The sequence below is a fragment of the Gigantopelta aegis genome, chromosome 3 (genome assembly GCF_016097555.1).
Source record: "Gigantopelta aegis isolate Gae_Host chromosome 3, Gae_host_genome, whole genome shotgun sequence".
In the NCBI taxonomy this organism is placed as follows: Eukaryota; Metazoa; Mollusca; class Gastropoda; order Neomphalida; family Peltospiridae; genus Gigantopelta; species Gigantopelta aegis.
In genome coordinates, this window is record NC_054701.1 from 61,066,209 (window position 1) to 61,091,105 (window position 24,897).

At 34.5% G+C, this 24,897-nt stretch overlaps 1 protein-coding gene across 1 annotated transcript in view; it reads left to right on the top strand.

The window, feature by feature from the left end:
- Window positions 1-24,652, top strand: part of LOC121368375 (ankyrin repeat domain-containing protein 13B-like) — a 32,622-nt gene extending 7,970 nt beyond the window's left edge. The window contains exons 5-13 of the mRNA XM_041493069.1: window positions 14-67; window positions 2,244-2,333; window positions 3,528-3,711; window positions 5,366-5,432; window positions 6,682-6,840; window positions 8,453-8,732; window positions 9,758-9,919; window positions 10,991-11,168; window positions 17,437-24,652. Coding sequence (XP_041349003.1) covers window positions 14-67; window positions 2,244-2,333; window positions 3,528-3,711; window positions 5,366-5,432; window positions 6,682-6,840; window positions 8,453-8,732; window positions 9,758-9,919; window positions 10,991-11,168; window positions 17,437-17,644 — 1,382 coding nt within the window. The 3' untranslated portion in view covers window positions 17,645-24,652. The remainder of the gene's footprint in view (window positions 1-13; window positions 68-2,243; window positions 2,334-3,527; window positions 3,712-5,365; window positions 5,433-6,681; window positions 6,841-8,452; window positions 8,733-9,757; window positions 9,920-10,990; window positions 11,169-17,436) is intronic.
- The last annotated feature ends 245 nt before the right edge of the window (window positions 24,653-24,897 follow it).

Sequence of the window (24,897 nt, forward strand, 5' to 3'; positions counted from 1 at the left end):
TAATTTTTTTCAGTACCCTTGGTATCCAGAATGTGCCCAAGTGATACATATAAAGTGTGGAAAAGTGGTATGATCAGGTTTACTTGTTAAAATTAGCTGTCAGTTTTATTGACCGTATTTGACCGGAAATAAGCCCATGTCTTTGAATAAGCCCACCTCCGTTTTGATAGCATTTAAGAAATTAGGCCCTCATTCGTAAATAAGCCCACCCCCAACTTCGTCACCTTATAAATAACATGAAATTGCAAGTTTGCTCAAAGTTCATTTAAAAGGTCATACTTCCTGCAGATAATTAAACACAAATGTAACACAATATTTTACCACCAGTGAGATTTAGCAGTCTAACAATAACAGTGTGTAACATTGTTTTCAATTTCATGCCTTCAGTATTTCTCTGAAGTATCCAAGCCAAGTATGAACTAAAAACCAGTGTCTATTTTTACCACCACACTGGGTCCGCAGTTAATGCTAATTAAGCAAATACCGTATTCTGATTGGCTAAGAACAATGACCTTAGATTGACAATTCTTTGCAGTGTAAGCTAGCTGCCCGTGTCAGAAACGTGTGTATAGGCTATTGAGTTTGTTGTTAATTGCTGTTGTTTTAAGTCTTCTCAGCATTAAATTTTGGATGTAAATAAACAGCACTGGTAAGTAATTGTAACATAGAAGGTGTGTTTCTGATAATTAGATACTAGTAAAAAAACAAACAATTTAATTAATAAACAATTATTATTTATTAATAACAAATGGAACACTAATTAATAGATGTGCTACTGAACGTTTTTTGTTTTTTTCCTAGTTCATTTAAATATTGTTATTTATTTTAATTATTATTATTAAAAAAAATTTCAACAAAACTGGCCCCTTGTCTAGGAATAAGCCCACCCCATGCCAAGCTCACAATGAGTTGTCTTGGCCCCCTGGGCTTATTTCCGGTCAAATACGGTATGTAGATTTGACATACAGTACTTAATGTTATGTATTTTACCAGAATGTTTTTGTTCACATTAAAAAATATAAAAATATTTATAGATACAGATATGATCCAACACTGAATTTGATCTCTATTACATAATTAGGAAATAAGGTCTTAACTATCTTTATGGCATATTATATGTAATTTCCAAAATTTTCCTGACATAATTTTATGTTAACCTGGTTTTGGGTTTGGTTTTTCCTGATTTGATTTTACATTAACCTGTTGTTTTTTAATTTTCCTGACTTGATTTACATTAACCTGTTGTTTTTTAATTCCCTGACTTAATTTTACATTAACCTGTTGTTTTTCAATTTTCTTGACATCATTTTACATTGACCTGGTTTTTTGTTTGTTTTTCTGACTTGATTTTACATTAGCCTGCTATTTTTCAATTTTCCAGACCTGATTTTACATTAACCTGGTTTTTTGTTTGTTTTTCTGACTTGATTTTACATTAACCTGTTGTTTTTTAATTCTCTGACTTGATTTTACATTAACCTGTTGTTTTTTAATTCCCTGACTTGATTTTACATTAACCTGTTGTTTTTTAATTCCCTGACTTGATTTTACATTAACCTGTTGTTTTTTAATTTTCCTGACTTGATTTTACATTAACCTGCAGGGGTTGAAATTTAATTTTTTTCCCACTATCACAAAGGAATAGTGAATTTCAAAAAACACTATTCCGTCTAAAAATGTACTATCCCTTCAATTATTAATGTACCACTAGTTTTCCTGACTGTGCTACGTTGCCTTGTACAACATTGCATAACAAACAATTGTTTATATACCAGTCTATACATTACTGCATACTAGCTGGAATTACAAACGAACTCACTCCAAACATTAGTTTCGATCAAAAAGACGTTTATTTTTTACCGGTAAGTGCATGAGAAAGTCTTAGTAGTGTGAGGATTTGTTCTGCAGAAAAATGTAGCTGAAGAAAAAGCGTAAGCGGAATAGTCGCAGGTGATTTTCGGTATTCCGTGCTTTATTTCCACTTTCATGATGAAATATTGGAAGAATTGTTTTACTATTCCGTTTCAAAATTTACTATTTGCGGAATAGCGTAAAATTCGACCCCTGACCTGTTGTTTTTTAATTTTCTGACTTGATTTTATATCAACCTGTTTTTTCACTTTCCTGACTTGTTCATGATAATCCGACAGCTTTTGTTTGTGTTGTGACAGGATCCAATGTAAGGATCGACACGACTCTCCTTGTTCATGATAATCCGACAGCTTTTGTTTGTGTTGTGACAGGATCCAATGTAAGGATCGACACGACTCTCCTTGGATTCGACAACATGACCTGGCAAAGAGGAAGCCGATCCTACATCTTTAAAGGAACAGGTTAGACTAGTTTCAGAGTTTGTGCTGTTGCAAATGTGTACTCTGTCGCAGCATCCACATAATGGGTTTTTTGGTCAGTATTTTTAATTGTATAAAAAGAAATGAAAAGGGTTTTGTACAAATATGTCCTATTTTTATGAGCAATTTGTAAAATGTTTGGTCAAGATATTAATACTTTTAATGAAAAAGTTAAAGGTTGTTTTGTTTAACAACACCACTAGAGCACATTGATTTATTAATCATCGGCTATTGGATGTTAAATATATGGTCATTTTGACACAGTCAAAGTAAGGAAACCTGCTACATTGTTTTCATTAGTAGCAAGGGATCTTTTATATACACCATCCCACAGACAGGATATCACATACCACGGCCTTTTTGGTATACCTGTCGTGGTGCACTTGCTGGGACGAGAAATAACCCAGTGGGCCCACCGACGGGGATTGATCCCACACTGACAGTGCACCAAGCGAGCGCTTTACCACTAGGCTACGTGCCGCCACTTTTAATAAAAACTGCTGTCTGTTCTGAGAAGAATTAAATTCTAGTTTAGTCCTGTGAAAATTATGTGAGCAAGTCTTAGTTTTATGTAACCTATTTTTTGTTTGTGCATTAACTTTATATCATCATTTATATAGTTGTATTGGGTTACACAAAAATTAATTTTCATTTTAATTTTTTTTTCTCATAATATGTAAATGGGTTATGCAAATGATTAATCCTGTGGCCTGTTGTTTCTCAATTGGTTTATCTTACACATCTTTCACAACTGACCTCCCAACTATTAATGACAGATTTAAAAAAATAAATAGAATTATCAAATATAGAGTTCCGTAAAATAAGCAAACATTGAAATAACATCCTCATGGTTTGAACCTTTATGAACGTTCTGTCATGTTTCAGAGGGTGGAATGTAGCTCAGTGGTAAAGCGCTCAGATCGATCCCTGTCAGTGGGCCCATTGGGCTATTTCTCGTTCCAGCCAGTGCACCACGATATATATTAAAGGCTGTGTGTGGGATGGTGCATATAAAAGATCCCTTGCTACTAATGAACAAGCATAGAGGGTTTCCTCTCTAAGACTATATATGTGAAAATTATCAAATGTTTTACCTTCAAAAGCCGATGATTAGTATATGAATATGCTCTAGTGGTGTTGTTAAACAAAACAAACCAACTGTAACTGATGTTTCAGCTGGCACCGCGACTGTGATGGAGGTGGACCACGATCAGAAAGAAGTCTACACCGAGGTGATGCGACTGGCCGACGTAACCCAGCCCTTACAGACCACGAGGCCGTCCGAAGAGGCCGTGGCAGCCAGACTCACATCCCCTATAGTGACCACCTTCATAGATACGGACAAAATCTCTTTTGAAAGGTTGGAGACTCATTTTGTTTGTTTGTTTGTTCAGTCATTTGAATTAGAATGTCTGTTTGGTTGGTTCATTCATTCACTTGTTTGTTTGTTCAGTCATAAGAATGTGTCAAAATGAGACCACTTCTGTATGGGGCTTTAGCAGGGCTTCTAGATTATGGTAGCCCCTCTCCCATGGCTAGTGATATTCAATGTTGGGCTAGTAAATAACTGCTATAGCCATGCCCAACGGCTAGTGGATTGTTTTTGGTCAAATGTTGCAGTTAAGTCGATTTTGTAAAATATGAATATCCTGCTCCCACCCCAACCCCTAATGTTAGTGCTTTTAAGCTCTATCTCCCTCTTTAGGTGACATATTAGGTGATTATTACTATTATTTAGTAAAATTGTATTAACATAAAGTAAAGTAGGGCTAGTGAATTGTGAATCTTGGCTAGAAAATGTTTTAAATCACTGATCCCATGGCTATTGGATTTTATAAAAATTCCAGAAGCCCTGGCTTTAGATCTCAGTAATGTGGACACATCAGGCTTTTTGGTGTCTTCTGAGCACACAAAGGTCTCTTTAGTGCAGTACTTAATGTTAATAATAGCTGGTACATAGTGGTACAGTAAAACTCCTCTAATCCGGACACCCTTGGGACAAAGTAAAAAGTTCGGTTTTAAGATGTATCCGGTTTAGAGAGGTTCTCTTCTGTACAGCCATTTAAAAAGAGGCCTCGAAAAACGTCTGGTTTTGAGGGAATTCCGGTTTACAGAAGGTCCGGTTTTGAGAGGTTTCACTGTACGTTTTATGTTACTTTAATCTAATTACGGCAGAACATTCCATCGATTTTGAGGTGAACTGTTTTGAGGTTAGCAGGTTTGTATTTAATTTTGGCTTACTTATTTTGCGCACATCCTTTATCTCCTCCGCTTTTGTATATGCAATATACAGAACTTCACGTACGTTGTTTTCACTTCCTATTTATTGCACAAGTTTGTTTTGCGCAGGAATATATATCACGAGACCGCGTAGAGGTCAAGTGTTACTTTCTTTCACAAAATAAACGAGTGCAATAAATAGGAAGCGAAAAGAACGTATGTGAAGTTCTGTATTTATTACATACCTTCTTTTATGTTTTACAAAAACGGTTTTGTAATTTAACATCATAGCAAGACTGTTAAATCTATGATCAAAACTCCTTTCATGGATTTGCTTAACATTAAGAATCATACTTTGCAGCAGCCTTTTGTAATGTTTCAAATACGATGTGACGTAATTTGTAAATCATATATGACGTCAGTAAATAAAAGGCGCTAACTACAGTAAAAATGAAAAGGGAATTCCCCATTTGTAAGTTCTGGTCCAGATTGCACATATGTGTAATACAAAATAAATTTATTACATGGTTTGAAAACGTCTTTATCACTATAGTAAGATTGAATAGGTATGTAATAAAAAGCCATGCTGTACCAATTCTGCAATCTGTATTTCACAGTTAAATTATTTCTGTTGAATGTACAGCTTGAACTAAATTTATTAGATTATATACATTTACACACACACCTGTGAATGTACATGTACACATGCAACCCCATCCCCCACCCCCACATGCAAGCACACACACAATTATTTATACCTCTATATTTTTTTTCTCTTTTTTTTTTCTTTGCAGGAATAAGTCTGGAATATGGGGCTGGAGAAGTGACAAAACTGAGTTTGTCAATGGTTATGAATGCAAAGTATGTCTTACTGGTATTAAGAGATACAGTTTTAGATAGTATATATATATTTATTAATACAGGACTAAGTATATATTTATTAATACACGATTGAGTAAACATATCACATCTGAAAATAAAGTGGCTTATTTCAGGGTGTTTACTACCAAATCAAATCCCATAGACGACAGTATTAACATATGTGGCTAAAACTCCTACCTGCAGCATATCAGTCGACAAAAACAACACAGATATAAATACTACCAACCCTCACCCTGTGAATAAAAAAGAAATTAGGGGGTCAAGCTGCTCATTTCTGAGATAACGAGTAGCGTCTATGACTACCCTAGTTTCGCACAAAATTCGAGTACTTTTTTTTACAGGTACCCCATACATGCGCAAGGCTACTTGACACAGTGATACTAGATGAAATAAAATTGCATACCTTTTTTGCCCAGATGAAACTATTTTTTTTTACAACCAACACACATTTATCACCAATCACAGGACTTGTGGTGTTCACTTCTCTATCAAAAGTTTGGTGCACCTCGAACTTTGACCCAGCTGGAAGTTATTTGGTTTAGTACTACCTTCATTAAATAATAGCTACTTGTAATGTTTTTTTTCCTTATGTGTGTTGCTGTTAAGCATTTAATAAATAGTATAGTGTAGCTATGAATTTTTTGCTAGATAGCTGATTTTTCATTTCCTTAAGTATTTAGTGAAAGTAATATCAGGGATGTGATTTTGCAGTCTCTATTTTTGCATAAAATCATTTTCAAAAATATATTTTAATGTGATCTGACACCGTTTTAAAGATTATTGTTAAATTGTATCGCATCCCTGTAATGTGAATCTTTAATTTTCACTGGATATGTAGTCAGGTGGAACTTTTAAAATGTTCACTAAGTATTTAGTGAATGTAATGTGTGTTGCTGTTAAGCATTTAGTAAATAGTATAGTGTAGCTATGAGATTTTTGCTAGGTAGCTGATTTTTCATTTCCTTTAGTATTTAGTGAAAGTAATGTCAGGGATGTGATTTTGCTCTCTTTATTTTTGCATATAATAATTTTCATGTGGAACTTTTAAAATGTTCACTAGGTATTTAGTGAAGGTAATGTGGATCCGTAATGTTTTTGCTAGGTATTTAGTGCAAGTAATGTGGATCCATAATGTTTTTGCTAGGTGTTTAGTGAAGGTAATGTGGATCCATAATGTTTTTACTAGGTATTTAGTGAAGGTAATGTGGATCCGTAATGTTTTTGCTAGGTATTTAGTGCAAGTAATGTGGAACTGGTCACCAAGACGAGGACCGAACATTTATCGCAGCAAGACAAAGAGAAATGCAAGAAAGTCATCAAGACACCACTGGAGTCGTTTCTCGGAGTAGCTGAAGAACATACTAAAACTAACAGTATGTCAAATGGGGTGAGAATGTGGGTTGTGTTTAGATTATGTCAATAGAGAATACTATTCTAGTGGCCGTTAATATTATTTATCATGCATTAAAGGCTTTTGTAGGAGATATTGCTGGCAGTATAATTTGCGATATTCTCCTAAGAGATATTGCTTCTTTTTGTTATGTCACTGTGTATGTTTCATTGCTGAACCTATCATTAGTGATAAAAAGAATACCCCCCTCGTGTCTTGTGATAATGTAATTTATCAGCACTCATTGATAAAAGTATACAAATCCTCTGCAAGCCTCGAATTTCATACTTTTATCAACTCTTGCTGATAAATTATGATATAACAAGACACTCAGGGAGTATCCTCTATATATCACTAGAGGTAACCCCTGCTTCACATTGAAACGTTTCGATGGGGTGGCCTTAAACTGGGCTTTACACCCAAAATACAACCTCCATATAGGTAGCCAGTCCTCATTAGCCGACGCTGTATACATGCCCATCACATACATAGCCACTTCTATGTTAAATGACAAAGATGGCAGCATTCATTGCTGTTGTATTTATGGAATTCATCTTTGTAAATAATATTTAGCATGATGTGTTTACGATAGTTGACTGGACCTGAATGCAAAAATATCCTTGTGAAGCTTGGCATTGGGTATTGGGTAAGTACAAAGAAAGGCTGTTGGCAGTGCATGTCAAAAGAAAAGAAGTGATCAGAATGATCTGATTCTTAACCTGTTAAAATGGCCTCACGTATTATCTAATGAGTGAAAACTGAAGGTTGTAAAATAAATGGTATCTAATGAACATAAGTGTTAGAATTATATGAATATAAGAAGAATTTGAATTATAAATACCATGCACCTGTTGTGGTCACAGTGATAGACCCTACAAATTACTAATTTTATCTTTACCTATTTAATCTCTTCTTTTTTTTCTTTATGTATGAAAAATTAACACCAATCCCAACATATTTATATCTATACCATAATCGAAACTAAACAATTACACAATGGATTATGTGTTTTTTTATTGATGATCAGCACATCGGTAGAGCCAAAGCAATTGATTTTTGATTCTAACTGATAGCAGAAACATCACTAGTGTTCATTTTATTGGTCGGTTTGGGTTTAACATTTGGGTCATCACCATGAAGAGATCAATCAGATGTCTTTAAATTGAACTCCAAAATGTATATACCATAAGTCTCACACATTGTTGTCTCTGATGGGTTTGTAAATATATATTGTCTTTTTATGTCATGTGTAAACAAAGTGAACTTTTCTTTATAAATGCAAGTACAGTAGCAAATTGTGATAATATTTGGAAGTTAGTGTCCTTTAATGCTAAATTATTAACTAAAAACAATTACCAGATTTCTTTTAAGATAACTATTTGGCAACAAGTTACTTAAATGCTCTAACAACTATGTAATGAAACATGGTAGATAATTTTAAGTTAATAGTGGACAATTTCCTACTTGGTAATTTAAAATTCGAAATTATTATGGATTTTTTCAGATTTCATTTTTTGTTTTTATTAAATAATGTTTTCTCTTCTCTCTTTTTTTTTCTTTTTTTTTTTCTCCCTCTAAATTATCATTTTCTTTTCTTCTGTTTGCACAGTCTATTACATCAGTGTCTTACAACCCTTGTGATATTTCTGCGGAGGACTATTTTAATAAATACGTTGATCTGGAAGGCCGAGACATTGGTCGGCCTAAAGAGCAGACGACGAAGACACAGAAGTTCCGGGGCACGTTATGGCTGTGCGAAGCATTCCCCTTGTCCCTCCAGGAGCAGGTTATCCCCATCATAGACCTCATGGCAGCTAGCAATGCACACTTCAAGAAGCTGCGAGATTTCATCACCCTGCAGATCCCGGCAGGTTTTCCAGTTAAAATAGGTAGCCGATTATCAACATATGTTTTTAACCTCCATGAGCCAATACAATATTTGCCGTAAAATCTGAATACATTAATTTTTCAGGAAAAGTATTTTGTTCTACCAGCTACCTTTCATATCATATTCTTTATTTTATTGTTTAACAACACCACTAGAGCACATTGATTTATTAATCACCGGTGTTTGGATGTCAAACATTTGGTAGTTAGGTCTTAGAGAGGAAACTATATTTTTTCATTAGTAGCAGGGATCTTTTATATGCACTATTCCACAGACAGGATAGCACATACCATGGCCTTTGATATACTAGTCATGGTGCACTGAAGGAATGAGAAATAGCCCAGTTGGTTTGTTTTAAGCTAAATGCTAGCAGTTTAAAAGTTGTGGCTTATTGTTGTGAGTGTTAGATGAAGAAAAAATACACACAGTGTAGATTCCAAGTTTTGTAATCTGTGTGACCCTGCCTTCAGTACAGGTAGGTCAACTTTTATGTGACCCTGCCTTTTAATCATATTGTGTAGAAGATGAATGTTAAGGAATCATCATGTGGGTTTTGTCTTTACAAATTAAAAAGGCAAGATGTAGGTACTATTTTAATCAACGGCAGTTGGGACAGCAAACTTTTGTGTTTAGCTGAACATTACATTTTCTTGTCTAGCTCCATTTCTCTCAAACTATATATTTATAGTTGCACCTATGGGTGTTCATCACAATGCATGTGGCAAGAAATAAAAAATAAAATTAATTACATTTATTTTATCAAATGTTTTTATTATTATTATTATTATTGTCTTCTTTTTTTTTTCTTCTTTTTTTTATAAATACACATTGAAATCTGCATTTGTAAATGTGTAGCTCTGTTAATGAAATGACGTAAGTTTATGGTAGATGAGATATATAATTCCTTTGAATTCTTGGTAAATGTTTGTGTTATGTACCAGTTGTATACACTTTCAGGTGATTGTCATGCATGTACTAAATTACAACAGGTTCGACTGTATATTATGTAACTTTGTATTATTGCAGAAATTCCAATATTCCACGTCCTCAATGCAAGAATAACGTTTGGCAACATATTTGCGATGAACCAGCCCGTGGAGATGGTCACGTGTGTTGGGGAGGAGGGGAAGATGTCATGTGTCGTCAATGAGGCTTGCTTCGAGGTACCACCCACTTACGGACGGTTAGGTAGGCATTTTTTTGGTTATTTTTTTACATTTACAGGCCCTCGGATTTCACAGAAATGGTCATTTCTGGTACTGTGTTAATAAAATCACAGAACCGAAATTTCGTTTCCCATGATTATTATATTGAGTACGATTATTCAACAAAAATAATATACAATTGAATCCCGTTGGCTCGAACCCCGTCGGTGCTCGAGAAAGTGTTCGACCCATCGGGTAGTTCAAGCTAACCAATCAGTCAACAACATGTAAGTGTAACTTGGGACTGTTTTTGGTTCGAGCGTTGCGATGTATTCAACCCTTTCGAGTTCGACCCAACAAGATTCTACTGTATATATAATAATTTTTTAAAAACATTTACCGATGGGTTTCCATGATGACAAGACACGGAACTGAAAAAGTGTTGCCCATGAAATTTGAAATCCTATGGCCTGCGTTTACAGCCTAGACGTCATCGGTCTACAGGCTGGTAGATACTGGGTTTGGATCCCAGTCGAGGCATGGAATTTTTAATCCAGATACCGACTCCAAACCCTGAGTGAGTGTTCAGCAAAGCTCAATGGGTAGGTGTAAACCACTTGCATCGACCAGTGATCCATAACTGGTTCAACAAAGACCATGGTTTGTGCTATCCTGCCTGTGGGAAGTGCAAATAAAAGATCCCTTGCTGCCTGTCATAAAAGAGTAGCCTATGTGGCGACAGCAGGTTTGCTAAAAAAAACTAATTGTGTAACAATGGCCATGGTTACATGGTACGAATGTATCAGACATGATTATTTTCTGCTTTTTAAATATTCCATTATCTATTTTTATTTTCCGTCTGTTATAATTTTTAACGAGTGGCCATCTCTCAGTTTGCATTAACATCGCTATGTTCGAGTAAAATCAGGTTTTTTTTTGGAAGGGTGCACAATCATGTCTGTGTATGTACATGTACTGTCGTGTCTATGGGATACTGCATATAAAACATCCCTTGATGCTAATTGGAACAATTGCACATTGGCAGCAACATTTCCTTCCTTTCCACTGAGCTACAGAGCCACGTGACTCTACTCTGAGTTTGTTATGTTTCCAGGTGATGCGCACCATGAACGCCTGCATGATGAGGACGACGAACTCTTGCAGTTTGCAATACAGCAAAGTCTAGTAGACGCAGGCTCGGAGAATGACCAGGTGACGTTTTGGGAAGCCTTGAATAGGACCCAGCCGTCTGCGACCGGTTTCGGAGAGGATGAAGACCGACAGCTTCAAAGGTAAGCCTGTGTACAACAAGCCTTCTCATTTCAAAATATCAGGCTTATTGGGCTATTTCTCAATCCAGCCAGTGCACCACGACTGGTAAATCAAAGGCTGTGGTATGTACTATCCTGTCTGTGGTATGGTGCATATAAAAGATCCCTTGCTGCTAATCGAAAAGAGTAGTTCATGAAGTGGTGACAGCGAGTTTCCTCTATTATTATCTGTGTGGTCTATAACCATACGTTTGACGCCATATAACCATAAATAAAATGTGTTGAGTGTCGTTAAATCAAACATTTCTTTTTTTCTCTTTAAGACTGTAACCATAAATAAAATGTGTTGAGTGCGTCGTTAAATAAAACATTTCTTTCTTTCTCTAAGACTGTATGTCATAATGATCAAATGTTTGACATCCAATAGCCGATGATTAATAAATCAATGTGCTTTAGTGGTGTTATAAATATCAGACAAGTGATTAGTGTTCTACAGAAAGCAAGTTGAGTATAAGATGTACATAGCACAAACATAAATATAAATGTAAACAATCACAGGTAACAGTAACAAAAATAACTCAAGGATCTATCAAATACTGTATATTGCCGTGTTTTAGTCTATAAATACTTTCCGAAAGAAGAGAGTCGGCTTATTCACAGAGGCAACAAATTGGTTAATAAAATCTTGATCGAAAACACTCCCGACCGCGACTTATAAAATTTGTTCTGACCTTTAAAGACTTTCACAGCACATTATATATAAAACACCCCATTACAGTATAAATAACACCCCATCATACTCTTTTCTTCTTGTATAAATCACAGTACTCTTTTCTTCTTGTATAAACAAAACTACTATTCTGCTGTGGTGAATGACTCTAGGGATCCAAAATCATTATGGAAATGTATCCATGAGCTAAATCCTCCACATGTATCAAGTCCAGCAGAGCTGAAATCTGACAATGGAACAACACTTAAGAATAAGACCGACATAGCAAACAAATTTAATGACTTCTTTACTTCTTGTATTGAAAATTTGAGAACTAATTCTGGATATGATATGCCAAATCTCGAGAAAGTGGAACGTTTTGTAAAAGAGAGACTCCCAAATGAGGAAAAGTTTAAGATAGCTCCTGTACAAATAAATTATCTTTATAATGAGCTTAAGAACTTAAATGTCAATAAATCATCTGGAGATGACAACTTAGGTCCACGAATACTTAAGTTAGGTGCCTTGGCAATGTGCTTCTTCGTTAACATTTATTTTTAACAAAATAATAGACAGTGGTATTTATCCACAATGTTTTAAAAATGCTAAAGTTACTCCAATTTTCAAGACTGGTGACAAAACTGAAGCTACAAATTATAGGCCAATATCTGTATTGCCAACACTGTCCAAATTAATAGAAAAACATATCTCCATGCAATTTTATGATTACTTAACAAAATTTAACCTTTTACACTCATCTCAATCAGGTTTTAGACCAAAACACTCATGCCAAAACAGCACTTATTGATATAACTGATAAATGGTTACATGAAATGAATGAAGGAAATCTAAATGGAGTCATATTTCTTGATTTCAAAAAAGCTTTTGATGTTGTGGACCATTCAATTCTGATTCAAAAGTTAAACATTTATAGCAGCAAAGGGAATTCTCTTAACTTGTTCCAATCTTATTTAACTAACAGGACACAGCAAGTCACTATAGGAATGGCAACATCAGAACCTAAATCCATTATTTATGGTGTTCCACAGGGTTCCATACTAGGACCTCTTCTATTTATACTGTACATAAATGATCTTCCACTATACATTGAACATTGAACATTGTACCACAAGTATGTATGCAGATGATTCAACAATGTTCATGTCAGGGAAAACTGTTACTCAAATTCAAGATGAACTACAGCAAGATCTGAATAGTGTAGAAAAATGGTGTTCCTATAATAAAATGTTCATAAACACAAAAAAGACCAAATATATGACTATAGGAACAAGACAAAAAGTTACAATCCAAAATGATATTTCTCTTATAATAAATTCAGAACGTCTGCAACACACTGAATGCGAAAAACTTTTAGGAATTAAAGTTGATAATAATTTAAAATGGACAAATCAGGTTAAACATGTGTGTTCCCTGATCTCTAAACGTCTGTATCTGTTATCAAAAATCATTAGGTATTTAAATTAGATGCAAGAAAACTTTTCTACAATGGGTATATTTTACCACTCATCGATTACTGCTGTGTAATTTGGGGAAGCTGTAATCAGGATGGATTAGAACGTTTACTAAAACTGCAAAAGAGAGCTGCAAGGATGATATTAGATGTAGATCCTATTACTCCATCTGCCCCACTATTTAAACAGTTAAAATGGATGACAATGGAAACACGAATCCACTATCACAAATGTTTACAAATTTATAAATGTCTATACAATGAAGCCCCAAACTATCTTTCAAACTTATTAATATATGTTGGAGAAAACAATCCCTACAACCTTCGAAATGTAGAGGATAGAAATCTATTAATTCCAAAACCTAAAATGTCTTTATTTAAACATGCTTTCAGTTACTCTGGACCAGTACTTTGGAATAAATTGCCTAAAGCTATACGATCATCGCCAAATACTGCTGTTTTTAAATATAGACTCAAGAAATATTTTCTAAAATAATATCATTTGTACATATGTTTATTGCCATATATGTATTTTCTATTTGTTCATAAATGTATGCATTGTAATTCTGTATTGTTTGTACCTGAGGGCCTCAGGGAAGATTAGCTTTTGCTAACTGTGTTACCCTCACTAAATAAAGAATTTATTATTATTATTATTATTATAAATCACAGTATAAATTAAACACCCGTGTTCTTTCCAATGGTCCGCCATCTTCAGCGGTTGCAAAACAAAGTACTAGTAGACGTTGGAACTGACAGAGTAGGAGTTGGGGGTTTATCGAGAGCTACACACTCAGTAATGGGGGGATGGGGGGGGGGGCTCTATGGGCCGGAGTCTGTTACCACAGAAGTGTGCGATGTAGTCCACTTGTAATGCATATAGTTGGTGAAATTGTTGGCCCAAGAATAGAACAAGTATGACAGTGGTTTTCCGTTTTAAAAACAAGCTATTTTCTGTTTCATGTTTTTGTAAATTCTGTTTCATTTCCATTTCAGACTACAATATGCAATTAACAATTGAACTAACACAAGTTGTGACAAATTAAAGTCCGAACCAAATTGTTAACAACTACAATAAATTACTCTCCTACCTTTAATTGCCGATACATTTCCCCCAAATGTTGTTTAGACACCAGTTGCGAAAAACCCATTACAGTGATACAGATTCCACATACGAGACTGTAATGATGTTGCCAGTGTTGACTTCGCTGATATAGCATAGGGCAAAATACATGCAGTTTTCTGCTGTCTGCCATTTTGTTTCTTTATGGAATACTCTTCAAGAGGGGTGAAAGCCTCCAAAGTATGTGTCATAATTAATATAAAATCAATGATCTCTAGTGGCATCATTAAATAATAATAATAATAAATTTAATATGACGTCGTTATTTGTCATTAAATCAAAGTAACCCTACATATTAGTAGCGAAAAATCAAAGCAAAGGCTACAATTATAATAACTACATAAAGCATGATTGTCTAACAATTAAGTACACTGCACTTAGGGTTCACAAAACATAAACATTTATATTTTCATCTCTGTGACAGTCTAACGTCATCTGCAAATTGAAGTATGCGCATGACACAGCGGAAATAAAGTAACATTGCAACGTTCAGGCAGCTGTTTTTTGCTAAACGTTTGCAAACACATTTTGACTGGTGGTTCCAGAAATGGTCATTCGGTTTAATGTGTAGCGTAAAAATCTGTCTTTCAAGACAAGCGTTAGCGACAAACCGCTGGCTAAACTTACTCCTGGAAAAAAAAAACCCTGTCCCATCTGCATAGGCACAACAGACTAAGCAGTAAACCAGCCCCAAGTTCAGCTAGCAAATGTTTCGCTAACGTTCGCGAAGTATTTGATTGGTTCCCAATGTCACCATTTGGTTTACTGTGAAGCGTATAATCCAGTCTAGCATTTGCCAATAGTACTGTGCATGGGTCAATCGTCAGATTACAGTGAGGCAATAGTAAAATAGTATTAATTTTTTTAACTTTGCGGAAAATCGTAATTCCGTTTCCAAATGTAAATTCCGTTTCACAATGGGAATTCCGTCTGTTTTCCGCGATCGCGGAAAATCACTGGGTCTACTATGCTCATGAATCAAAACAAAATATATTTTAATAACAAAGGCAATGAGCAGTAATGGACGCTGTATTTGTGGGAAACTCAGTTTTCCTGAAGAAATTAACCCATAGAACTCTGAAGCAGAGCTATACATTCAGACAAGAGCCAAGAAAATATGAACTGGAGTCTGAGCAACTTTGGCGAAAATAGACGTCGGAAATGAGGGTAGTAAACATCGCATGTGACATGCGACGCCTTGTTTTGCAACCACTGATCTTTGTTTGACAGGATCAGTCTTTCATCTATATTCACTGTGTTGTTTTTCATTGGATGCATGACACTGATGCCCTGGTCATCACCTAGGAGCAGCCAGTTGTATGTCTTGAAATTGTTAACACACATACGTGTGTAAACAACCCATGTGTTATCAAAAATAATGCATGATGTTCTCACCAATGGGTGAGTAAGAAAAAAGTAAGTACACAAAATTCAAAAATGTCGAAGAGGAAAATGTCGCCAGAGGACATACATGTACCATTGAAAACATACAAATTATTTTAATGTTTCATCAGTTAGTCACAGTTAGGTAATATCATGGACTGTGATTGATGAACTATCACCTGGGTCAGTTGCGCATCACCTGTGTGATGGAAATTGGCAGCCACCAATGGCAGATTTATTTTCTGATGTCCCATGACCGTTGGTCTTACTGTGGGAAGCTTATAAGACTCCATCATGTGTGGTCATATGGGATAGAAAAAGTACACCCGAGGTGGTGGAAATTTCGACCTGGGATGAGGCTTGCCGAGATATCCCAAGGTCGAAATTTTCACCACCGAGGGTGTACTTTTTCTATCCCACATGACCACATATGATGGAGTCTTTTTCTCTCATTCATTCGGTAAATAAACCATTATTTTACACAAACAGTCAATGATGGCTGAACAAGTAACTTGTTTATTTGACCATTTTATCATAAATAAACTACACTGTCGTATTTACCGTGTTTGTTTCATGTGTTAAATAAAATTTAACACTACAAATTAACTAGATAGAAGGTTTTAATAACAAAACATTAATTTAAAACTGTGTCTAATGACCTCACGTCACCACCTCCCATTAATATGACGTCATATTTTACCAACGACTTCATGTTAAACGTAAGCGCGTGATATCCCATGTAAGATAGAAATTTCTTACATGGCTTTCTTTCATGGGATAGCTCTGTTCCATATAACCTGAGGATGAGAGAAAAAACATTCCTTGCTGCTAATGTTGCAAGTTTCCTCTGACGACTACCTGTCATTTTTACCAGGTATTCAACACCCAACAGGGAATATTTGGTTTTCAAAATCTTGATTAGCAATATTTCTCGTCAACTGAAAATTAATTAGCAACTGCTGTTCAATATTTTTAAATTGCGTAGCGACCTCTAAACCTTGCGTAGGGAATCGCAATGCAATGTTGACCAAAACGTTCACTGTCCAATAGCCAATGATTAATTGATGAAATTAAACAATCTTTCATTCCTTTACTTTCCCAACACAAGGATATTTCCCTGTCACTGCCATCTAATAATGTTTCATTTCACTCAGCTTGGGCATTCTTGAATAGTTTTTTTTTCTTTTTTTTCATTTACTGGGTATCATTATGCAAAATATATTTTTTTTTAACACAGTAATTGAAATTTAGATATTGATTAAATTGTCTTTATTCTGTACACTCGTTCCAGCCAGTGCTCCACAACTGGTGTAACAAAGGCCGTGGTATGTACTATCCTGTCTGTGGGATGGTGCATATAAAAGATCCTTTGCTGTTAATCGAAAAGAGTAGCCCATGAAGTGGCGACAGTGGGTTTCCTCTCTCAATACCTGTGTGGTCCTTAACCATATGTCCGACACCATATAACCGTCAATAAAAAATGTGTTAGAGTGCGTCATTAAATAAAATATCTCCTTCCTTCCTTCATTATGCAAAATATAAATTTTTAAACACTGTAATTGAAATTTAGATATTGATTAGATTGTCTTTATTCTGTACACAGAGCAATAGCAGAGAGCCTGGGCAAGATGGAACCAGCCGAAATAATTCCGACAGATATACTACAACCGAGTCGCTCTTTGTCCGAAGAGGACCAAATGCGTCTGGTGCTAGAGATGTCCCAGCAAGAGCAGGACGATGCCGAGAGACAGCGGAAACAGGAAGAAGAAGAGTTAGAAATGATACTCAAGTTGTCATTAATGGAAAAATGATAGGACAAACAATTTTAAAAAGCATTTTACACATTTGCATTTTTTTAGTTTTTTTTGTTTGTAATATCAATATTTGTTGAAAGATCTATATGAGGAGTAAGAACTGAAAATGATCTGAATGTTATCCCGAACGACAAATGGTAGAATGGGGATGATAGATATTTCACAGATTCAAAAGATTTATAGTATTAAATTATACCACAATGAGAAGGAATGGAGCTAAATATCATGTTAGAAGTATCAAACTGACAAATTGGCAGAGGCAAAATAAAATATTTCTATGGGTGTTGTATTCAAGAGTAGATAACTCTGACAACCCAAGGCTAACGTCATGTTTGGGGGTATTGACTTGTGATTACAAAAACTCAAATTATTTTAACAGTCTTCTTAAATGGTACTCCATGTTCATAGTTACGTAAAAGCATTTCACTCATTCAAAAGAATTGTTTTATAGTATCAATATAATGTGGGGTTTCTTTTAAATGAATGGCAAGTTGAAAATTAATATTAAAATTGTCACTTACAAATGACAGGACAAACGAAGAAAACCACATTTCGCATTTGAAATATTAGTACTTTAAATAAATCGTATAGTATGTGCACACATAATGTTCAATGTGCACTACTGTATGACATTCAACAGTTGATATATTAAAAACAAGCTTACGCTTCAAAAAAAAACCACACTCCGAAACCTAACATTTTTAATGTAGGCCTTGGTGTATGCTTTTAGTTGGGGGTTTGTGTTTATTTGTGAAAATGGTGACAGTTGTGAACGGCTTGTTATATTTTTTTTAAGGATACTAGTGAATTATTACATCCCACACATATTGTGATATGATGTACCGTGTACATGTTAGTTTATTTATGTAAAATTGCCCCCTATTTATTTGAATTTAGGAGTTGTAGTTTTACATACTTTTGTTTGAGTCTGTTGTATTTATTTGTAGTGAATACAGTACCATGTTGTTGGCATCATTCCGCAGAGGAATAATTACTTGTTTTTATTATTATTATTTTGTCTGTTTTTATTTATTGCCACATGTAAATTCAAGGTGTTTTATTTGCTCATTGACAGTGTTTGCAGTATAAAACAAATATTGTTATAATGTAATGAGTGTGAACATGAGATACTAGATATCAATGTGTTAGATATGAATGTTATTAAGCTGCTTACAGTATGGAGAATCTGTAGTTTATGACACTTTACATAGCTTCTTTAGAATACCGTGTTTTCAGCTAAATATTAAATGACAAAAGCACCCTCTTCAACCCCCCCCCCCCAAAAAAAAAAAAAAAAAATATAAAAGGGGGTAAAAAAGCAACCGAACAATCCCACTGACTTTTAAACATTGTGCACAACATGAATGATACTGAGTGTATATGTGAAATTGCTAGGTTTTTTTCCAAACTTTAATTTTTTTTGTATCAGGTTTTCTTTTAAAACCCACAACATTCTGAATGAAACATGTGACTTATACACACATTTGTTGTGTGCAGAAGTAGATTTAATGACAGAAATTGCCTAACCATGAGAAGGCGTTGGTTTGTTGCTATCATTTTTACAAATGAGCATTGTTTGCTGAGACAATGAGATGCTGGATAGTCCCTGTTTTCTTATATCTATAATAAACGGGTAGGTCTTGTAACAAGAAAAAGAAAATAATGGATGACGTGTAACGTAGATAACAATATATACACATATATGTGTGTGTAATATATAGTCACTGTTGTATACTTGGTACCTGTATGCTCACACAAATTTGATGAATGCACACGTGTATAACTGGTATATGGTGCCATATCTCATATTGCCGATATTATTCATATCAACATTAAGCATCTTAATTTTGTATGAAGAAATTGTGTATCAGCGCAGCGTTCTCTTGACAAGTATAATATACCACATCTGTGTCACATATCTGCATCATCTTCCCTTAGCTTGATGTATAGTGTTAAAAAGATACTGTAACTGATGTTTGCAAAACCTTTATCGACCTCGAGCCAATTTCACAAAAGGTTGTAAGTTTATGTACGGTATATGGTTAGCCTTTTTAACACCTGTGGTACCTTGATATATTTAAAAATCTATTTCACGTAAAATATTGCGCCACTAGAAAAGGCGGATCACGAAAGAAAATTATATGTACAGTGTATTTAGAAATTTATTATGATTTACATTTACATGCAAAACCTGGCTTACTGCATGTTCAAAAATTGGTCCCTGGTCATAAATTGAAACTACATGTAGCTAAAATGATTGGACTTCGATTAAAGACATTATATTAAAGATGTATAATTTGTTACTAAATGTAAAACGTTGCAGAAATGAAAATGTTAATAGGTACATAAAAAAGTTAAAACAGATGTATCAGGGTAATTATTTAACAATTAACAAAACACTAATACGAAACTGGTATTTTTTTCTGGGTGGGGAGGTGGGATACCCTCCCCATATTTTAGTTCATTCCGTATATAAAAGCAAATAATTTAGCAGATCTAACTTTTAAAACATCCTCCACTATAACTATGCTCTAAATATATTATGTACCAAATACTCATAAATAGAAATAATTATATTGATTTTACAAAATGAGTGCCAGAGCAAGGGTAATACATGAATCCTGACATTAGTTTTTTAAAATCAGTTGATTCACACGCGAGTGTAATAATTTCTTTATTATTCATAATATTATTTTTATGAATAAAAAGCTAGGACCATGTCAGAACGTTTCCAACTAACAGAGGAGACTATGAAACGATGTCATTTTGGTGAGCGTTTACACAGAGCTAAGACAAGGGAAACCGCATTATGTTATGACGTTGTGTCCCGAAATGACGTCATTCGTTGTGCACGTGAAATCATTATGACACGTGTGTCATACTGGTTCTATTTCACTGAATATCTTGAACTATGTGAATAATAATTTATCATATTATCTGTATATGTCAAATGATTAACAATTCCTTTTAGATACTTGGTGTTAAATAGGTCAGTTTTATATCAATACCGTATAACTGGACATATTTGTGGTCTAGAATGTTCGTGGTTTCAGGGCTAAAAACATTTCAAGGTTTCTCACTTTCAATATTTGGCAACTCTAAAATGACTGTTTTTATTGTTTAGGTTTAGCATATTAAATATTCTGTTCTATATGTAATCAACATTAAAAGTTTCACGTCAGCTTCCATTTGCATGATATCGTCAGTGCTTAAAGTTAAACAGTAGAGCACTTATTTGCAATTAAATAAGGTATGCTATTAGCGTGACAACTGATAAGTATTTGATTTTATGTAAAGTTGAGTAAAATTTGTGTGAGAAGTTTTCCAAGTGTTTAATCTGAGCTTGACACGTTCCACTCATACTCATATAGTAAGCTGGCTTGGTATAGCAGCATAGCACACATATGCATTTTACTGTATAATATCTTGGTGACTTGAATACACTAACCCATTTGGCTATTTCTGGTTCCAGCCAGTGCTCCACAACTGGTGTAACAAAGGCCATGGTATGTACTATCCTGTCTGTGGGATGGTGCGTATAAAAGATCCCTTGCTGCTAATTGAAAAGAGTAGCCTATGAAGTGGTGACAGCGGGTTTCCTCTCTCAATAATACACTATTCCCTTGCTAGCTTTGCTAGTATGGAAGCAAACAAAATATTGTAGTAAATAGTCAATTTATTATGATGATCACAATTAATATTTTGTTGATATTTTCAGATATTTTCAAGGTTTTTTATTTTTGAGGGTGCCCACTTGAAACCCATTAAAAAAAAAAAACAACCACACAACAAAAACCATGAAAGTGTCTGGTTATAGGATATTTTGCATTTAATTAGACAACTTTTCCGGTATATCACTTAATGCTGTAGGGTTCTTTTTTTCTGGGGTCCGACGGATATATAACCATAAATAAAAATGTGTTGAGTGTGTCGTTAAATAAAACATTTCCTTCCTTGAGAAAAAAAGAAAGATTTGCCCTGGTCCTATGAGTATATTGCCATCAGAACTTTTTAATTGAGCTATCAAATGCATATAGGACGAAGAAGAAGAGTGTTTAACTTTTTTCTCTTCTTTTTTCTTTTAAAAAAAAAATTAGTATGCTGCCGCACAAAGAAACAAAGTCATGTAGATAATGTATATACATCATATATCATTACACGCACCACAATTTAATTTTATACCTATGTCGATGTATAAATGTTACGTGGCATTCCCAAATTTACTACTGGGAACTGGAAATATTTCACTCTTGTATAGCTGGTCTTGCAATTGCTTCAAACAATTATTATGTATGTATCTGTTCACTGGTTCATGTTTCTTATGAAGTTTTACAAAAATAATTTGAGGTGGTAGTATTTATATCATAGCAAGTCGTTTTGTTTTTCTTGTCTTTTTTTCTTTTCTTTTTTTTTGCAAGCATTAATAATATCATGCTTCTACTCATTTGAAATCCACAGTGAAGTCTGTATTATATTTAAAATTTGTGTTGCTTTGTTCAGTTTGTCCATCCATCCTTCTAATTTATTTATAATTTCCATATCAATCTAAAAAAGAATGCTGTTATTAAATGTCAAAAATTGTGATGGCAAAGAGAAGTGTTTACAATGAACTAAATAAAATCAATACTACCTGAGTGTCTGAAAAATGTTTTAGAGCTTGTAAGACTGGAAAAAACAACTAAATCCTCCGTTTTAATTAATTAACTAATAAAACCTTTTTAGTTAGATACTAGTATTAAGGAAAACCCCACCCTGTGGGCAACTCCAGTTTGCATTAATTAGTTTTAGGGAAACCACGCCAAGATCCTTTAAGTCTAGCCTCACATTATGGTTCACAGTGAACACCGAAAGCCTAAAAGTATCCAATCATATTTAGCTTTGAGTGATGAGCACAAAGGAAAGGACTGTTTGTTTCTAAGGATACGAAGTTGTCTTAGTAATTACTGTGAGGAACTTTACACCAGATTTTATGCTTGTTGCCAAGTAATGGTCTATTTGTTTTCCTAATGATATATACATTGTACGTGTATGTTAGCTACAAATAACTTGGAAGTACTAAATGCTGTTTAACTTAAAGAGGTCAGTTGTTTAGCAAAACAATTTGCCAAATTATCTTTAAATATGCAAAATTCCACTGTTATTTTTCAACAGAATACCGATTATTACATGAAATGTTTTCGCCAAATCAAAATAAAATTTCGCCAATTGTTCTTGAAATTTGCAAATTTGGCGAGTGGCAGAGCTAGCCCTGCATTAGCTTAACCAGCTGTTGATATACATTAAAAAAAACCCAGCAACAACCCACCCACCCGCCCACCCAAACAGCAATTAACAAGATGTGGGAACTACATGTACATTTACAATAATCTAAGGTAACCATATGTAATCAGACTGAAAGTATTTGTAAAATAAATAATATACGATCACACGGTTATGCTTAATCATGCATTGAACAACTGGGTCCAGGCCTGTAACATGAAAAAAAGACATTTACCACCAAACAACGTACTTCTACATTAGTTGCCAAAATATGTTTGTTTTGGGTGTATTGATACTGGTTGTAAATGCTCCACTAATTAAGTATATATTTTGTCTCTGTTATGGTGTACATTTGGTGTTGGGAGTATTGTATAGGGGTTATTTTAAAAAACCCAAATGGGGGCTGAATGTTCCATGAACACAGTATAGTTCAATGTATAAATACATGCATATGGATATCAAGATCATCATTCAAACTGTTTTCACCATACTGGTACCCATCCTGTCATTTCAAAGGAATAAAAACTGAATGTGTGGGTTTTTTTAATTTAGGATTTTAGTACCAAACGAAAAGCCTTCCTGCCTTGTTCTTTGATGAAAAAGATTCTTTAACCAAAATCATTTTCTTCTAATAATTTGGTAGTGGTTTGATCACTAGATATTTACAGCAAGCAACTATTGTTTTCCATTGACCTAATGTATCAGGGCTTGAAAGTGTTTCTCTCTTTTTTTTTGTGTGTGAAAGATCTTACAATTACTGTTACAAGATTTTGCTGTCTCTTCTGAAAATCAGTTATCACCACAAGATTTGTGGAATGATCAATATTGATATATGACGATGGGGGTGGATTTTTGGCGATTCAATATTTGAAATATGATGGGGTAGATTTTCTGCCATTCAATATGTGAAACATGAAAGGATAGATTTTCAACCATTTAAAAATATTAGAAACATGGTGTGGAAAACGTGATGTGAAATTTCTCAAAGGTGATGTGATAGACCTTTCGCTTGTCAGTATTTGAAAGGTGATGGGATGAACCTTTTGCGGGTCAGCACCGGTACTCTGTGAGGTGAACATTTTGTGATCAGTATTGGAAAGGTGGTGGGGTGGAGTTTGTGCTTATCTACATTGGAGAAGTATTGGGTGAGGCCTTTCTGCTAATCAGTGAGAGGAAGAGGTGGGTCTGTTCAGTTAACACTAATATTACATGGTGTGGACATTCAACTTTCCCTATCGTGTCACCATTTCTCAGAATAGCATTGAGGCCATTGTGAAATTAATGCAATACAAATTGTGACTGGAATACAGTACAGTGAGTGGTTACCCATATATTTATTGGTGGTATCTTTACCATAATTGCAGAGGCACAAAGTCCATTATATGTACTATCACATAATCTGTAGTCAGTATATTCTAGATGTGATGTGTTATATAGATATACATACAGACATCTTAAGTGTGTTTGTAAAAAAAGAAAATATGTAAATCCCCACCCATTTGAAATGCTGATTTTTAAAAATTATTATTTATTTCGTTATTATTATCATTATTATTATTATTATTATTTCTTCTAACATTGTGCTAACAGGAACTTGAAGACAATTTTGTATATTTTGAATTCTGATCAATTTTTATTTGCATGCATCAATCAAAACGTCCTTGTGAATGGAAATTTGTGTCATTTGCCAAAAATATAGAGCTTTTTTGAGTACTAAAGCAGTAATAAATAATTCATATCAATAAATGTTTGTTTTTTGTTTATGGACTACATGTATATGATAAACATTTGAAGACCATTCTTTATCTGGTGTGAATCTCTCTTTAGGCAGGTCATGTAACCAGTTTGTTAGCATTTCTAACATAAAAGTTACAGGATCGAACCACCTCGGTGGATCCATTCAGTTGATTGGTTTTTTTTCTCACTCCAACCAGTGTACCACAATTGGACAAAGGCCGTGGTATGTGCTTTCCTGTCTGTGGGAAAGTGCA